This window comes from Orycteropus afer, unplaced genomic scaffold (assembly GCF_000298275.1).
Source record: "Orycteropus afer afer isolate SDZICR_OR568_19922 unplaced genomic scaffold, OryAfe1.0 scaffold00142, whole genome shotgun sequence".
NCBI classification, from domain to species: Eukaryota; Metazoa; Chordata; class Mammalia; order Tubulidentata; family Orycteropodidae; genus Orycteropus; species Orycteropus afer.
In genome coordinates, this window is record NW_006921729.1 from 3,879,925 (window position 1) to 3,897,955 (window position 18,031).

At 40.8% G+C, this 18,031-nt stretch overlaps 1 protein-coding gene across 1 annotated transcript in view; it reads right to left on the reverse strand.

Annotated features, from left to right (window-relative positions):
* The window catches only part of SCN10A (sodium voltage-gated channel alpha subunit 10), a 151,534-nt gene that overhangs the window by 68,867 nt on the left and 64,636 nt on the right, over positions 1 to 18,031 (reverse strand). The window contains exon 12 of the mRNA XM_007945755.1: positions 7,911 to 8,019. Coding sequence (XP_007943946.1) covers positions 7,911 to 8,019 — 109 coding nt within the window. The remainder of the gene's footprint in view (positions 1 to 7,910; positions 8,020 to 18,031) is intronic.

Consider the following 18,031-nt stretch of genomic DNA (forward strand, 5'->3'; position numbering starts at 1 on the left):
AATTCCTTATAAAATTTTTCTACACCTACCTTCTCTACTTTCTTACCTCCTGTATTCTCCTCAACCCCTGGAATCAGGCTTTTACCCTGCTGAATTTAAATAGTCAATTTCCAGTCCTCACTTTACTCTGCCACTCACAGCATTTGACAGACTTTATTATGCTGTCCTAGAAAAGCTTTCCTCATTTGCCTTGCAGGACACCACAATCTCCCGATCTCCGGCACTAGTGACTGCTACTTCTTAGTTTCTGTTTCTGGCTTCTTCTTCCTTTCCTGCCTCCAAACTCAAGCATTCTCTCTTTGGTGTTTCTTTCTCCCTTACAACCCCCATCTAGGTAATCTCATTGAGCACCATGGCCTTAAAAACGATCTTTATGCTAGTTTTCAATGCCCAGTTTTGGATCTCTCCCTCAAACATAGGCTCATTTCTCCAGCTGCTTCCATTAAGTCTCCGTATGGATCTGTCATTGGAGCCATCTCTATGGGGGGCAATTTCATAACTTTAGGTCTATCTATACATTTTACTGCAAGACATGTGCCTTATACCTGCCCATATGAACAAAGAAAGAAGATGGCCACTGTTTATAATAAAAGAAAGTAAACAACTGGTAAAGCATATTATGAAAAAGAACGAGGCAGATTTATTTGTACTAATATAGAAAATTCTTTATAGCTCTGGTGGCATAGTGCCTAAGACATTTGACTGCTAACCAGAAGGCTGGAGGTTCAAACCCACTAGCTACACCTCAGAAGGAAGGTTGGGCAAACTACTTCTGTAGTTATACTGCCTTGGAAACCCAAGGAGGGTCACTATGAGTCAGATCCGACTCGAGGGCAGTGAGTTATATGTGTTTGTGTGTGTATGTTTATATATGCATAGAATATTGCTGGAAGAATAGAAAAGAAACTGAGGTTCACCAAGAAATTGGGGGCAGGAGGGTCTTTAGTGAAAAGAAGATATTGTTTTCATTGTACACACATTTGTGGTATTCGGATTTTTTGTACTATATGCATTTTTATTAATATAAATAAGTTAACATAAAAAACGCAAGCCTCCAAATGTTGCTAACAATGTTTTTTTCCTACATGGGTAACTCAGAGATTTGCATGTAGTCGGGTTTATGTCTTTTTTCTTCTGTCTTCTTGTTTTTATGCCTTGCACATGAAGCCTTTCTTAAAGCAGAGCTTGAAAAAGAGCTATCTATATTTTCTTCTCTAGTTTCACTTTTTTAATTTAAAGTTTTGGTGTATCTGGAGTTTATTTTGGGTAAGGAGTAAGATACTGATCTAGCTTACTTTGTTCCAATTTCTGGTCATGTACTCCTACACTACTTATTGGATCATAACTCCTTCTGCATGGATGTCATTTTGATCATATACTACATTTTCTTATACACATGTGTCTACTTCTGGACTCTCTATTTTCTTCATCTGTCTAACTATGTATTTTCACTATCATACTGCTTTAATTACTTACTCTGTATTTGTAATCTTCAAAATAGTTTGTGAAATAAAGCCAAAGTTGACAACAGAGAAAAACATTTACAATTCATGTTGTTGTTGTTGTTGTTTGCCGTCGAGTCGGACCCGACTCATAGCTACCCCTCCTTGGGTTTCCAAGGCAGTATCACTATGGAAGTAGATTGCCCCATCTTCCTTCTGAGGAGTGGCTGGTGGGTTTGAACCACCAGCCTTCTGGTTAGCAGTCAAGTGTCTTAGGCACTATGCTATCACAGACAACATGCTGTTTTTTTTTTTTTTTTTTAATATAGAAGAGCTCGTAAAAATTGATAAGGAAAAAAACTCATTAGAAAAATTGTTAGATAGTTCCAGAAAAGAAAAGTTTAAATGGCTTGTAAATATTTGAAAAGATGTTCAACAATGCTTGAAATTAGAGACATGCAAAATGAAATTACTGAAATATTTTCACCAATCAGATGTGCAAAGTCAAATCCGTGTGACCATCATGTTTGGGAGGATGTGGGTAAAAAGGCAGGCTCATCCAATGCTTGGGTGGGTGAAAATTGGTTCTACATTTATAGAGGGAAATATTTGAAATAAATCTTTCAAAATTAAGAATACATATCCCCTCTGACAAAGCAATTTCACTTATTTACTTTATAAACTCCCACATATAAAAAGTGATTTATCTATGATGTTATTGATTACAAAGTTTACTTCTCGTCATGAGGGGACTGGTTCAATAAATGATGGTACCACCATATAAGGCAATACTAATAGCTGATAGAAAGAATAAAGGCAGCTCTAAAAGAAACTGATGTAGAATGCTTTAGAACATATATTAATTGATCAAAGCACGGTATTAGAACTGTATATGTGATATGCTACCATTTGTGAAGGAGAAAAAAGTCTGTATATTTTTGACTGAACAGACATAGAATACTTCTAGAAGGCTACACAAAACAACTGGTTTGAAGACAGTTTCTGGGGAGGGGAACTGAGTGGACAGAGGGATATTTCCTTTTTTGTATGGCCTTTGGTATCTTTTAAATTCAGTGTAATACATTGCCTATCGAAACAAAAAATTTCCAAATACTTATTTATAACGGGATTCTATTTTAACGTTGTTGTTGTTGTTGTTGTTATGTGCCGTCGAGTCGGCCCTGACTCATAGCGACCCCTCCTTGGGTTTCCGAGGCAGTATCACTACGGAAGTAGGATTGCCCAAACTTCCTTCCGAGGTGTAGTGGAATAAATAATGTACTGTCCCTTCTACTTCTAGAAATCACCCAAGACACTACAGAGCAGAGAAAGAGAAATGCAAACTCGATTTTGATCACAATGGGAGACACCTGTCAACTCAAATAATAATTCATGTGTTGTTAGATAATTTTTTTGCTGTTAGATCAATTGCAACTCATGGTGACCACACATGTGCAGAGAAGAACTGTACTTCATAGGGTTTTGAAGGCTGTGACCTTTTGGAAGCAGATTTCCAGGCCTCACTTCTGAGACATCTCTGGGTGAGTTTGAACCACTAACCTTTTGGTTAGTAGTCCAGCGCTTAACCATTCAGGATGTCAAAAGCGGCAAAGGTCAATCAGGGTGCAGGAGGATGCTCAGAGGAAGCACTTGAAGCGGTAGATAACAAATTAGCAAAGCGCAGTTCTCTAACGTTGGCATGTCCTGGGGCAAAATCAACTACTCCTCATTGGAACAATGGTCAGAACTTCTTTGGACTCTTTTTTTTTTTTTTTTTTTTTAACAAATAAAGGAACACCCACAGGAAGTAATGCTAAAGGAGGACTCTTTCAGACCCATCATTTTTGGAGGGAGCAGCCTGTCTGTGAGGCAGAATGGGCAAAGAAGCTCAGCCTTGTAAGGAGCCCTTGCTAGCTTAGAATATGATCCCCCAAAAATCTCTTGCAAAAAGCTAAACCAGAAAGAATTTTCCTTCTTTCCTTCTGCTACAGTTCACGCAGGGCCCCTTTTCCGATGAATGATCCGTCCCTCCACCTGTGCACCCTCCTCTCCTGCCGCCTCAGAAATCTGTTGAATATTCTCCCTTTCCTTCTTCCTCTCTCTCTCCAGTTCTCCCAAATCCTCTCCATCAGCATGTGAATATGCTCAAAACAAACAAACAAACAAAAATCTGATAACACAAACAAAACAAAATCTTCCTTCAACTCCACATCCTTCCTAGAGTCATCTTTCTAACTCCTCTGCTTCACACCCAAACTTCTTGAAAAAGTTGTGTATCCACAATACTCTATTTCTGAACTGCTCACTGATTCACCAGCCCATCCAATATGGTCTCCATCCACTCCTGTCTTGCTCAGATCCCCAAAGATTTCCACGTCTAAAGCCTGGGGCTCCTTTGCAGGCTTCATCTTATCTAACCTCTCTGTAGTACTGTCTCTGTTAGACCCTTGCTTCTGCATTGTGTGTTTCTGAGTCTCTTCCTATTTCTAGGCATCTCTTCTCAGCCTTGTCTGTCAGCCCTTCTCTTTTGCTCAGGCATTAAATATTGTAGCTCCTTAGGACTGTGTCCCAAGCTTTCTCCTCTTCTTACTTGATACTCACCCCCCTGTATGATCTTATCCACTTGTATTACTACCGACATTTAGACTTCTTTTAAATATATTTTCCTAGTTTAATCTGGTTTTCTAATTTCTAGACCCAGTTATCATGAAGCCAACTTCCTGCTGGCTATCCTTACCTGGATGTCCCAAAGGCACCTGAAGCACAATGGGATCCAGACTTGATTCATGATCTTCTCTCTCATCTTTCCCCAGTGATGCTTGCTGCCCCCTAAAGTGTTTCATTTAAGAGTAACAACATTTGTCCCCCTAGTTGTTCAAGCCAACTGGCATGGGCACCATTAAATTCTGAATGTTATGCCCTTTAGATAGCTTCTCAAATCCTTCCATTTTCCATCATCACCACTGCTATACCCCAGAGTCCAGGCACTGCCATCTCTCACCTGGTTTCCTCCTAACTGGTTTCTGTGCCAGCACTCTTCCCCTCCTAATTCCATTCTCCACAAGCATTCAGAGTAACCTTTCTAAAATGCAACTGCAGCTCCCCTGCCTCCAATCCTTTAATGGTACCTCACTAATCTTAGGACGAAGCCCAAAGTCCTTAATATGGGCTATAAGCTTCTGGGGATCTGGCCCCCACCCATCTCTCTAGTTTTATTTTGAGCCCCTCTCCTCCTTTCTTTCTATGCCCCAGGCACATAAGACTTTTTCTTCAAATGCTATGCTGTCTTTGGCTTCAGGGTCTTTGTTGTCCTTTTTGCCTGGAATACATCCCTGGCCCCAGATGAAAATTAACTACATTTCCTTTAGCACCCTGCACTTCTCCTGCAAGATACTCAGCAGCCTGGTAATAAACCTGCGCCACGTCCGTCTTTCCCGTTAAGCATGAGGACAGAGACTTGGCTGTGTTCACTGCTGTGTTCCTGCTTCTGGTTTTCTTGTTTGGGCAACTGTCAAATCTTAGTTTGTATGCCAGACACTGGTGATACCCTGAGATTAGTGAATTTGCAAGCTCTTATTGGCTCAGGTCAAACTTTTCCAGTTTCCGAAAGAGCTAGCTTTTGTAAATCCTATCAAGGCTCTGATAACATCAAGCATCCTTTATCCTATGGGAGTACAGGGTGTGATGTTCAAGCAGAGAAGATCACAGTGGGCTGGTCATCTGCCCTGTGTTCAGAAAACATTGCCTCTTTGACCTAAGTTTTTTTTTTTTTTTTTACCCACCCATTGTTTTTACTCATTGTCTTTCTTCCTTTCCTAGTCTCCTAGTATCTTCCTTGAGGGTAAAGTGTGTCCTGCTCCAAAATACTCTCTTCCTATTTATCAGTTCAATTCATTGTAAATTAGTGTCCCTCCCCTTCCCCAGTATCATCACTGTACATAACATTCATTCAATAACTATTTGTTGAGTTCCTACTATGTGCCACATACTGCTCTTCTTGGTACTAGAGATGTAATAGCGAGCAAAACAGACACATCTACGCCCTCATGGAATTGATAGTCAAGTGAATAACAATCACCAACATCTATTGAGTACTTACTAGGTGACAGCTCTGGTTCTAACTTGTTCTTACTCACTTAATCATCACAAACTGCTGCAAGATTAGTATATTTTCACTATTTTGCAGTGAGAAAACTGAGGCACAGAGCAGTTCATGGATCCCAAAGGTCACACAGATTACCGTAAGTGACAGAGCCAGGACACACACTCAGGCAGTTTGGCTCCAGAGCCTGTTCTCTTAACCATTACCCTCTATTGCCTTTCATCCACCTCAAGAGCTGCTTTGGTCTAATCCAAATTGTAATGTGTTTAGGACACACAGTTTGATCATTCCTGTCTCATTCCTGCAAAATACTTGCATTTTCTGGTCTTCTGTCTGGAACTTTCTCCCCTTGGCTGTCACATGCCTGATTCAGATTTTTGGTCTTCTTAGAGAGGCTGGCTTTCCACAATCTAAGATAGTCCTTTCCTCACACCCTCTCACGCTCCATTTCCTTTCTTATTTTTTTCCTCCTAGTTTTTAACACTCCCTGAATATCTATTTGTGTTTATCATCTGTATCACCCCTCTCCCCCTAGAATGCAGATTCCATGAAAGATTTATTTCCTAATCACCACTGAATTTCCAGCACCTGGAATAGTACCAGACATTCAACAAATGTTTGTTGGTGGAATAAATAAAATAAGAGAGTAGGAGAAATTGGGGAACAAATGAAATATCAAGCTGATGGATTTATAACAAAATGACTAATAACAAAAAGAGTTTCTAAGCAACCTACTTGGTTAAGAAAAAATCAACATTATTAAATGCTATACAGTCATGAAAAATGTTAGAAGTGCAGACATACTTACAATAATTAAATAATTAACAGTGAGGAAAAATAACATAAGAGAATCTATACCCACTGTTGTTACTGGAATGGGTACCCATTTCTTAAAACACAAACACAGATGTGCAAAAAATGTAACTTCGAGAGATCCCTCCTTCCATCACTGAACTTAATTTATACTTCAAGCCCCAAACCTGGGGCTTTGTTTGGGTTAATTCAGTGTCTGCTACCACTTCATTAACTGAGGTTATGTTTGAGTTCTGGGGGGGCGCCACAATGAGGGAGGGTAGAGCTGGTCCTTAGTCATTGACAACTATATTTTACGTAGTCATCATAGTTTCTGTGTTGTCTCTGAGAGTCCTCAGATGTGGTTGTTCTCTTTTTGCCTTTCTAGATCTGGTTCTCTCTCATCTCCATCCATAGCCTTCAGTAGGAATGAGGCCATCTTTCAGGTACTCTCCAACACTCTGGGGCCACTGGACTCTTTGAGGCTGCCTTAGGCCTCTCTACAGGCACATTACCAGCCAGTTCTACTCTACATTTCTAGGCTGTGCTGGGCATGTGAGCCTCCCTCTAAGCCCAGCTTCATATAGAAAGTAAGGCACAGATCAGATCTATTTTCAAATCCTCCAAATGTTATTTGGGTTGCTGTTTTTCACCATGACCTCACCCACCCAGCATTAAGATCCATCCCAGGGCTGGAAGGAGAGCACACAGGGCCACACACCAACATCCAAACTCCCTTCTCCCTCCTTCAGTTCAGGACATTCTTAATTTCTTTAGGGACGATGAATAACAGGATCTGACTGAGGCCATATTCTCCTCCCACTGAGGAAAATAAAGGCTGCATCAGGAGAGAAAGACTCAGCCATACTCTTGTAGCCCATATTAGACAGGACAGAGAGCCATGACTCAGTGCCTCTCTCTTTTTCTACCTACTGGCTTTGTGGAAGCACCTAGAATTGGAAGCTTCCCTGGGAAAATTGAGTGGAGCCTCCATTTGATTAACAGAAACCCTGAATTGACAAGGATGCTCTTAAATTGACTGACATTAGTCTTCTAACATTTTGCATAATGGGGCTCAAGACAGAAATTAAATTTTTTTAAAAAATGGAAAATCAAATATACTTAAATTTCTGGCATACCTGCATGGCAGCTTGTAATTCTCTGGTGTCTGGCAGATCATTTTAAAAAAATCTAGTTATGTGTACATATGAATCAGATGTTAATTTAAAGATGAACTGAACTAAACCAAAACCAAACTCACCACCTTTGAGTCACTTCCGACTCCTAGTGACCCCTCCTTGGGTATCTGAGGCAGGTATCTCTACGGAAGTAGATTGGCCAACCTTCCTTCTGTGAACTGAATTCATTCATTGAATTCTTATTTTTGAAAATTTATCAACATGAAAAACAAACCATTGATAAAGGGTAATGGGCAAGCGCATAAGATGGAGGAGTAATTAGGATCCTAGGACTCCAGAGATGGGTACCATTTGATACAAGCTTTGGGCATCCCCTCTGCTGCTCACACAGAGACTCATCACAGCAGGGTGGACGTTTCAATGAACAGTACTTACCTTCGAGGACAGAGGTCATGACACTGACAACACTCATTGCCCTTTGGATTCGAAAAGGTTCATTCAAGTATTCTGCTGACAAGAAATTCTTCTGCCCTGTGTCGAGTGCCTGCTGAGGTACAAACGTGGAGTCAGGACATGCCCCCAGCATGACATATGGATCATTCAGCCTCTAATTGGCCAGTCTCAGTGAAGCAATTATCTTCTGCAGTCATGCTTAGAAATACAGGGCTGGTGTTCAGGATACACATTTGAAGTGGAATTAGAACTCAGACTGGCTGTGAACCAAGTGGCCTGGGCTCACATGAGGTTCTAGAAACTGCTGTCCTATGACAGGACCTGGGTACCAGAGTGGGGATGGGATGGCCTCAAGGGTATCTGAGAGCCTCAGGGACAGTGGGTCAAACAGTCATACGACACTTCCTCTAAGCAGTGCATATGACTTCTATATAGAATTCCTACTCCACAATATGCTTTCCCAACTTCCTTTCTAATAGATTCATTTCCCTCTCCAATATACAAGTCTGTGTTCCTTCAGTAGAGAACATTTATGTTTCTTGATTATCCAGTTGTTAATTGCCTAAGTATTTAAAAATCTCTCATATGTCTGGGACATGAGACAGTGTCCTGTCCTCTTTTAGCCCTTTCCTCTTTGGAAATTCATTGAAAGTTCCCTCTGGGGACTATGCCATGTCCCTAACTCTAGCCATATACTTCTTCAGGACTTGGGGACTCTGGGGCCCACAAAAGCTGATTCAGGACTGCACATTCAGGGTCTAAATTCAATAAGCATATATTGAAGTTCATAGATATGTTGTTGTTAGGTGCTGTCACGTTGGCTCCGACTCACAGTGACCCTATGTTTGAAACTGAGTAAAGTGTTCCCCAAAAATGTGGAACAGTATCTATTCTATGGGGGAATTGAAATTGAGTAAAGTGAAAACTATTTTCTCCACCCTGGTACCTGGATGAAAATAGATAAGTAAACTAAATTACCCCCAACTATTTCCCCACCCTGGACAGATGAGTATTTAGTTCCTTAAAGAACTGAATTGAAAATATTCTTTCCTGCAGGTGATAGACATGATAAAAGTGTCTTAGAAACAACTCATAAATTAACTCTGACTCCAGACATGGCAATAGGGCAGAAAGGAACAAAAGTTAATCACCGACCCTCTCCCCTCTGCCCATGCCTATCAGCTGATGACAGAAAGCTGGTGTGACTCACCCAATTCCTCAAGCTTTTGTGAATATGCACAACCCCCTCTCCTGAAGCCTACAAAAACTGTATTTCAATGGCATCTCGGGGAGCCTGATCTGGGTACCAGGATACCCTTACTCCTTGTATTGCCACTTTGCTATAAATAATTTTCTCTCCTCAATCTCAGCGTGTAAACTGTTTTGGCCTGACTGCGCACCAGGCAGGGACGTGTGTTTGATCCTATAACATGTTCAACAAAATGAAACATTGCCCTATCCTGCATCATTCTCACAAGCACTGCTAGGCTCGAGCTCATTGTTGCAGCCACTGTATCAATCCATCTTGTTGAGAGTCTTCTTCACTGACCCTCTACTTTACCAAGAATGATAGCCTTCTCCAAGGACTGTTCCCTTCTGACAACCTGACCAAAGTAGGTGAAATGAAGTCTGGCCATCCTTGCTTCTAAGGAGCATTCTGGCTGAGCTTCCTCCAGGACAGATTTGTTCAAGTTCTTCTGGCAGTCCATGGTATTTTCAGTATTCTTCAGCAACACCACAATTCAAAGGCATCAGTTCTTCTTTGGTCTTCCTTATTCATTGTCCAGCTTTCACGTGCATATGAGGCAATTGAAATACCATGGCTTGGGTCAAGCACACCTTAGTTTTCAAAGTGACGTCTTTGGTCCTTAACACTTTAAAGAGGTCTTTTGCTGCAGATTTGCCCAGTGCAATATGTCGTCTCATTTCTTGATTGCTGCTTCTATGGGAGTTGATTGTGGATCCAAGTGAAATGAAATTCCTGCCAACCTCAATCTCTTCTCCATTTATGGTGATGCTGCTTATTGGTCCAGTTGTGAGGATTTTTGTTTTCTTTATGTTGAGGTATAATCCATACTGAAGACTGTAGTCTTTGATCTTTATCAGTAAGTAGTTCAAGTAATCTTCACTTTCAGCAAGCAAGGTTGTGTCATCTGCATACTGCAGGCTGTTAATGCATCTTCCTCCAATCCTGATGCTGTGTTCTTCTTCATTTAGTCCTTCTTGGATTATTTGCTCAACATACAGATTGAATGAGTGTGGTGAAAGGATACAACCGACTCACACCTTTCCTAATTTTAAACCATGCAGTATTCCCTTGTTCTGTTTGAATGACGGCTGCTTGATCTATGTACATATTCTTCATGAGCACAGTTAAGTGTTCTGAATTCTCATTTTTCACAATGTTATCCATAATTTGTTATTATCTACACAGTAAAATGCCTTTGTATAGTTAATAATACACAGGTAAATATCTTTATAATGTTCTTTGCTTTCAGCCAAGATCCATCTAACATTAGCAATGATATCCCTTGTTCCACGTCTTTTCTGAAACCAGCTTGCATCTCTGGAAGCTCTCTATCAATATACTGCTGTATTCATTTTTGAATTATATTCAGCAAAATTTTACTTGCATGTGACATTAATGATATTATTTGATAATTTCCGCATTCTATTGGATCACTTTTCTTTGGAATGGGCACAAATATGGATCTCTTCCAGTCAGTTGTCCAGGTAGCTGTCTTCCAAATTTCTTGGCATAAATGAGTAAGTGCCTCCAGTGCTGCACCCATTTGGTGAAACATTTCAGTGGGTATTCTGTCAATTCCTGAAGGCTTGTTTTTCACCAATTCCTTCAGTGCAGCTTGGACTTCTTCCTTCAATACCTTTGTTTTTCATCATATGCTACCTCAAAAAATGGCTGAATGTCAACCAATTAGTTTTGTACAGTATTCCTTCCATCTTCTTTTGATGCTTCATGCAATGTTCAATATTTTGCCCAAAGAATACTTCAATATTGCAATATGAGGCTTGAATTTTTACTTCGGATCTTTCAGCTTATGAAACGCTGAAGGTGTTCCTCCCTTTTGGTTTTCTGACTCCAGGTCTTCACACATTTCATTTTAATATTTTACTTCATCTTCTCAAGCTGCCCTTTGAAATCTTCTCTTCAGCTCTCTCTTTTTTTTTAATACATTTTATTGAAATATAATTTATGTGCAGTGAAATATACAAAACTAAAGTGACATGGGTCAATGCATTTTTTTTTGCAGTGTTCCGTTCAACTCTTTCATTTCATCATTTCTTCCATTTGCTTTAACTACTCTCTTTTCAAAAGCAAGTTCCAGACTTTCTTCTGACATCCACTTTGGTCTTTCCTTCCTTTCCTGTCTTTTTAATGACCTTTTGCTTTCTTCATGGATGATGATCTTGGTGTCATCCCACAACTCTCAAGTCTTCAGTCATTGGTGTTCAATACATCAAATCTATTCTTTAGATGGTCTCTAAATTCAGGAAAGATATAATCAAGGTCATAGTTTAGCTCTTGTGGACTTGTTTTAAATTTCTTCAGCTTCAACTTGAACTTGCACATGCTCAGTTGATGGTCTGCTCCACAGTCAGCTCTTGGCCTTGTTTTGATTGATGATAGTGAGCTTCTTAATCAGCTCTTTCCACAGATGTAGTTGATTTGATTCCTGTGTTTTTCAACTAGTGAGGTCCATATATTTAGTCACTATTTATGTTGTTGAAAAAAGGTATTTGCAATGAATAAGTCATTGATCTTGCAGAATTCTATCATTGATTTCTGGCATCATTTCTATCACCAAGGCCATATTTTCCAACTACCAAAGCTTCTTTGTTTCCAACATTCACATTCCAATCACCAGTAATTATCAGTAGATAATGATTGCATGTTTGATCAATTCCAGACTACTGAAGTTGGTAAAAATCTCTAATGTTTTCATCATTGGCTTTAGCGGTTGGTGTGTAAGTTTGAATAATAGTCACAACTGGTCTTCCTTGTAGGCATATGGATATTATCCTATCACTGGCATCATTGTATTTCAGGATAGATCTTGAAATGTTCTTTTTGGTGATGAATGCAATACCATCCCTCTTCTATTTATCATTCCCAGCACAGTAGACCCATATGATTTTCTGATTCAAAATGGCCAATCCCAATCCATTTCAGCTGATGAATGCCTAGGATATCAATGTTTACATATTCTATTTCATTTTTGACAACTTCCAATTCTCCTAGATTCATACTTCATACATTCCACATTCTGATTATTAATGAATGTTTGCAGCTGTTTTTTTCCCATTTTGAGTCATGCCCTATCAGCAAATGAAGGTCCCAAAAGCTTCACTCCATCTGCATCATTAAGGTCAACTCTACTTTGAGGAAGCAGCTCTTCTCCAGTCATATTTTGAGTGACTTTCAACTTGAAGCTTCACCTTCCAGCTACATCTATGTTTCACTGCTATTTATAAAGTTTTCAGTGGCCAATGACCCCACCCTTCTTTCCAGTCTGTCTTAGTCTGGAAGCTCTGCTGAAACCTGTCCACCATGGGTAACCTTGCTGGTACTTGAAATACCAGTGGCATAGCTTCCAGCCTCATAGCACCACACAAGTCACCGTAGTATAACAAACTGACAGATGAGTGGTGGTAATAACTTGTTGTTGTTGTTGTTTGCCGTCGAGTTGGCCCCAACTCATAGCAACCCCTCCTTGGGTTTCTGAGGCAGTATCACTATGGAAGTAGGATTGCCCACCTTCCTTCTGAGGAGTGGCTGGTGGGTTTGAACCGCCAGCCCTCTGGTGAGCAGTCAAGTACCTTAGGCACTATGCTACCAGAGCGTCTGGTAATAACTATAAAAGCATTTTAAAAGTTTCCAATCATGAGGACTCAAGAAATGATGCTAGTAGCTATTATTTATCATTTTTGTCAGACATGCATGTATAAATGTAGGTGGTCTGATAGTGTAGTGGCTAAGGCATTCAGCTACTAACCAAAAGGTGTATGGTTTGGGCTCACCAGCCTTCCATGAGAGAAAGATGAGGCAGTCTGTTTTCATAAAGATTTATAGGCTTGGAAACCCTTCAGGGTCACTATGAGTCAGAACTGACCCCATGACACTGGATTTTGTTTTTCTTTTCTTTTTTTTTTTGGTATTATTTAATGTCATCTTCTAGCTGTATGGAATCCTTTTACAGAAAAAGATACGGAGGTTTGAAGAATTTAAGAGACCTGCTAAAAGTAAATCGGTTGGCAAATGGCACAGCTGGGACTGAAACCCAGGACCATCTGACACAGAAGGGCTTAAAGAGTTAATACTGCATTACTCAAAATAATTTAACTAGAATGAATCTAGTTTAGAATACCTTGGAAGGAGGTAATCTCAGAAATGAGAGGGAGGAGTCCATCACAAAGTTTATTGAATGAGTCATTCTGGGGGCTTTGACTTTAGAACTTATTGTTGGTGATTCTCCTTTTGCCTTTGGAGACTACTCTCCACCTTTTCTGCCCTGCTCTGTGTCTGGGTATACAAACTGCGTCACCCAAACCTCTGGTTCTGGTCAAGTTAGGCCAACAAGATGCACAGACAGATCAGTGGATGGAACAAGAGAGATTTCAGGTATCTATCCTCCCACTTCTTCCCAGCTGGGCTATAGTTGGGTAATGACTGCAAGGCTGTACCTCAGGTCACATGTTCTGTCAGGCAGCCTCTCTTAGATAGCCACAGATCTTATTGGGTTATGATTCTGATGCCTTCTTTCACCCCTTTATCCTAGGCATATAACCACATTGTACTGTTTCTAATCTCTAGGTGTCTTACTGTCTGTTATTAGTTCCCTTAGTCCAGCACCCAAATCCAAACAAAACCAGTTGTTATTGAGCCAATTCCAACTCATGGAGACTTCACAGAACTTCATAGGGTTTTCATTGGCAGATTTTTTAAAATGTAGAGAGTACCAGAAAGAAATCTTTCTTCTGGTTCTGGATCCACGATGACAGACTAGGCAGACACACTACCCAGACCCTCCACAACAAAGGTCTGAAAAACAAGGGAAATAGCTATGGATAACTATCCTGGATCTTCAAAGAAAAAGATCTTCAGAGCTTCAAAGAAAAAGATAAAAAGTAGATCAAATACGTACGACAGGAAGAGACTGAATAAAAACAGCGAACAAGGAGTGGTAAACTGGCACAATGTGGACATTTTGAATTATTGTAAGCAGTATTCCAATCAGAGCAGGAACAAGATAACCAGCTCTACTTGTCCAGGACTGTGCCGGTACCCACATCAGTGATCAGGTTTGTCAGAGAATTGGGAGCCAGTAACCCTACCAATTCTCCTGGTTACCTAGTTCCACTCTGACAAGAAAATACCACAAATGGGATGGCCTTAACAAACAGGAGTTTATTTTGTTACAGTTCAGGAGGCTAGAAGTCCTAGTTCAAAGTGCCAGGCTCTTGAGGCTGGCTGAAAGCCCTCAGTCTTGGGCTTCAGCTCTGCCTCCAGCTCCTGGCCCACTGAAGGTAGAGGCTTTTCTTCACTCAGACAGCTGCTGGCTGCTGAGGCTGCCAAGCCCACAGTTGACAAGTAAAATGGCACAGTCCTGATGTTACCAAACCACATGGCAGGCCATTAATTCAAGTCCATTGAAAGTCCCAAGGTTGGCAGAACATGGCAGGCTGCTGAACAACGACAGCTATATGCAGGGTCCAAGCATGGTATAAACTAGAGACTATCCCCAAGGCTTCTCCTCATATATAGGAAGCAGCCCACAGCCCACATCCCAAAGGCAGCTACCCAGCTGCTCATGGTAGGTCCTACCATGGAGTTGATTGCCAGTCTCATCATGGGGAATAACTATCACCAGGTGCTCAGCCACTCAACCAGGCCCAGCCAAGTTGACATACAAATTTAACTACTACAATTCCACCCCTTGTCAACTTGGCACCTGTATAAAATTTCATTGGGTGGCGTCTGTACAGATCTCTCTCACTAGGTGCCTCCAGTTTCCTAGTTCCTCTAAATGGTGACCTTGCCCCCTTGGCCTGGCAGGCTCCGTTCTTCTCCCTCTTAGTCATGGCAGCCTTGCCCCCTCATTCTTGGGCAGCAGCTATGGCTCAATCCTGCTGGTTCACATGAACAAGCAGCCCCACACTCCAGAACCAAGTTGGTGAAAGTCTAATTCTTTGAAACCTAGGGTGCTATGGTGGTTCCATCCCCAAAGGCCATGGTCCTACCCTTTGAGGCTGAGGCAGCTCTGCTTCCCATTTCCTTTGTCTTTCTGCTTCTGCCGATTAATGCCTGAGCGCAACCCACTCTGCCAGAAATCTTTCTGTCCAAAGGACACTTAACTTTCTTGCTCTGTGGGCCGGACAACCTGCTACTCCATTTTATGCTGGTCTCTTCACCAATTAATGCCTGAAGGCAACCCATTCTGCCAGGAAACTGCCTACCCAATGCCATGCAGCTTTCTCCTCCGTGGGCTGGTAAGCCTGTTGCTATTTAATGCCAGTCTCTGGGCTCTGCTCCTGCCTTCTCTCATGCCATATGCTGGGGTCTCTCTGCCAGGGTCTCAGGTCAAGGACGCACTCCACTCCTGTTTCCCCATTTTAGGTATCTGTCAGAGCAGTACCCTACTCCCAGTGCCAGCTTTTGTTCTGGTTACTTAGTGCCACTCTGACAAGAAAATACCACAAATGGGATGGCCTTAACAAACAGGAGTTTATTCTCTTACAGTTCAGGAGGCTAGAAGTCCAAGTTCAAAGTGCCAGGCTCTAGGGGCTGGCTGGAAGCCCCTCAGCCTTGGGCTTCAGCTCTGCCTCAAGCTCCCAGTCCACTGAAGGGAGAAGCTTTTCTTCACTCAGACAGCTGCTGGCTGCTGAGGCTGAGAAGCCCAAGGATGACAAGTAAAATGGCATAGTCCCGATGTTACCAAACCATATGGCAGGCCGTTAATTCAAGTCCATTGAAAGTCCCAAGGTCAGCAGAGCATGACAGGCTGCTGAACAATGACACAGCTACATGCAGGGTCCAAGCATGTCATAAGCTAGAGACTATCCCCAAGCCTTCTTCTTATATACAGGAAGCAGACCACATCCCAAAGGCAGCTACTCAGCTGCTTGTGGTAGGTCCCACCATGGAGTTGATTGCCAGTCTCATCATGCAGAATATCTACCACTAGCTGCCCAGCCACTCAACCAAACCCAGCCAAGTTGACATACAAATTTAACTACCACACCAACCATTCTCAACCACATTTGTTTCCCTACCCATTGGACAAGTGTCACTATCCACTCCAGCACTACTGGACCAAAAACAGCAGCCAACACCACCCTGTGTGCCCTCAGCTGCTGTGCACAATCCATGATCAGAGACTCGTGCCCACACTCTCACCTGCTACCACATCTACCCTGAGGCAGCTTGTGAGTGCCCTAGTGCTGCCAAACTAGTGACCAGAGTTACATGACTGCCTTGTTGCCTGGATTATTAAAACAGAACAAAATAAAAAATCAGAGTGAAACAAACCAACCTATAATCAACATATTAATACAATAACACTACAATGTCTTGGAGACAACAGACAACTTCAAATCACACACCCAAAACAGAACATGATGCCTCAAAGAAGGGGAAAAAGTACAGGGTCAGAAAATGTTCTGGAGGAAGATATGCTAGTGGAATTGCTTGACAAATAATTCAAAATAATTATATTTTGGAACCTTCAACAGATTGAGAGAAAGTTGAGGAGATCACAGGCAAAACAAGGAAAACACAGAATTCTAGAAGGATTTAGAAAAACAATATAAGAACAAATTGACAAAACAAATGGAAACTTAGAAACCACACTAAAACAGCAAATAGAAATCCAAAAGATTAATACTAAAATTTCAGAAGTAGATAACCTAATGAAAGGACAAAGTAGTAGAACCGAATCAATGGAACATAGAATTAGTGAGCCTGAAGACAAATCTCCTAACACCAATCTGTTGGAAGAACAATTAGAAAAATGAATTAAACAAAACAAAGAAAGCTTAATATTCATTCGGGACACCATGAAGAGAAATAAGTTACATGTGATTGGAATCTAGAACAGGTAGTGTCAAAAAAGAAAGAAAGAAAGAAGGCACCTAGAAAACTGGCAAAGATTTGATGGGAGAAAACTTCCCTAATCTCTTGAAAGAGGAGAAGACATGTATTCAAGAAACTCAGTGAACCCTAAATAGAGTAGAATCCAAAAGAAAACCACCAAGACATATCATAATCAAGCTTTCCGAAATCAAAGACAAAGAAAGTATCTTGAAAGCAGCTCAGGAAAAATGAAAAGCCATGTACAAAGAGAACCGACTAAGAACCGACTAATTAGACTAAGCTCTATTTCTCAGCAGAAACCATGCAGGCAAGAAGACAATGGGATGACATATATAAAATGCTGAAAGAAAAAAATTGCCAATCAAGAATTATATATCCAGCAAAATTGTCTCTCAAATATGATGGTGAAGTAAGGACATTCTCAGATAAACAGAAATTAAGAGAATGTGCAGAAACCAAACCAAACATGCAAGAAATGCTAAAAGGAGTCCTTTGGATGGAGAACCACCAATGGCAGACAGCAATCAGAGATTAAGATATACAGCAACATCACTTGGAAATCAACCCAGAAATAGAAGTATCAAAAGTAAAATAAACTTATAAGATGGAAAATAGGGAACCAGAGAAACTAATTTGTAAATGATGATAACTACAAAGGAAAAAGAAGGAATAAATGATGTAGTTACAGAATTCCAGAACAAAAGAAAGTCAAGACAATATCAAGATAGAATGGACTACTTTAAACTTGAGAAGATAATAATGAATTATAGTGTGATCTCAAAGAATATTAACAAACCTTTATACCAAAATGAAAAAGAAGAAAATAATAACATCTCAGAAAACACTAAACCAGTAGCAATGAAGGAAATGATAAGAAAATCCATAAACACAATGCACTCAGTACAGAAAAATATATGGAACAAAGAAACCATCAACACCACACACACAAAAAATACAGCAAATGGAAGCAGTAACTTCATATCTATAAACA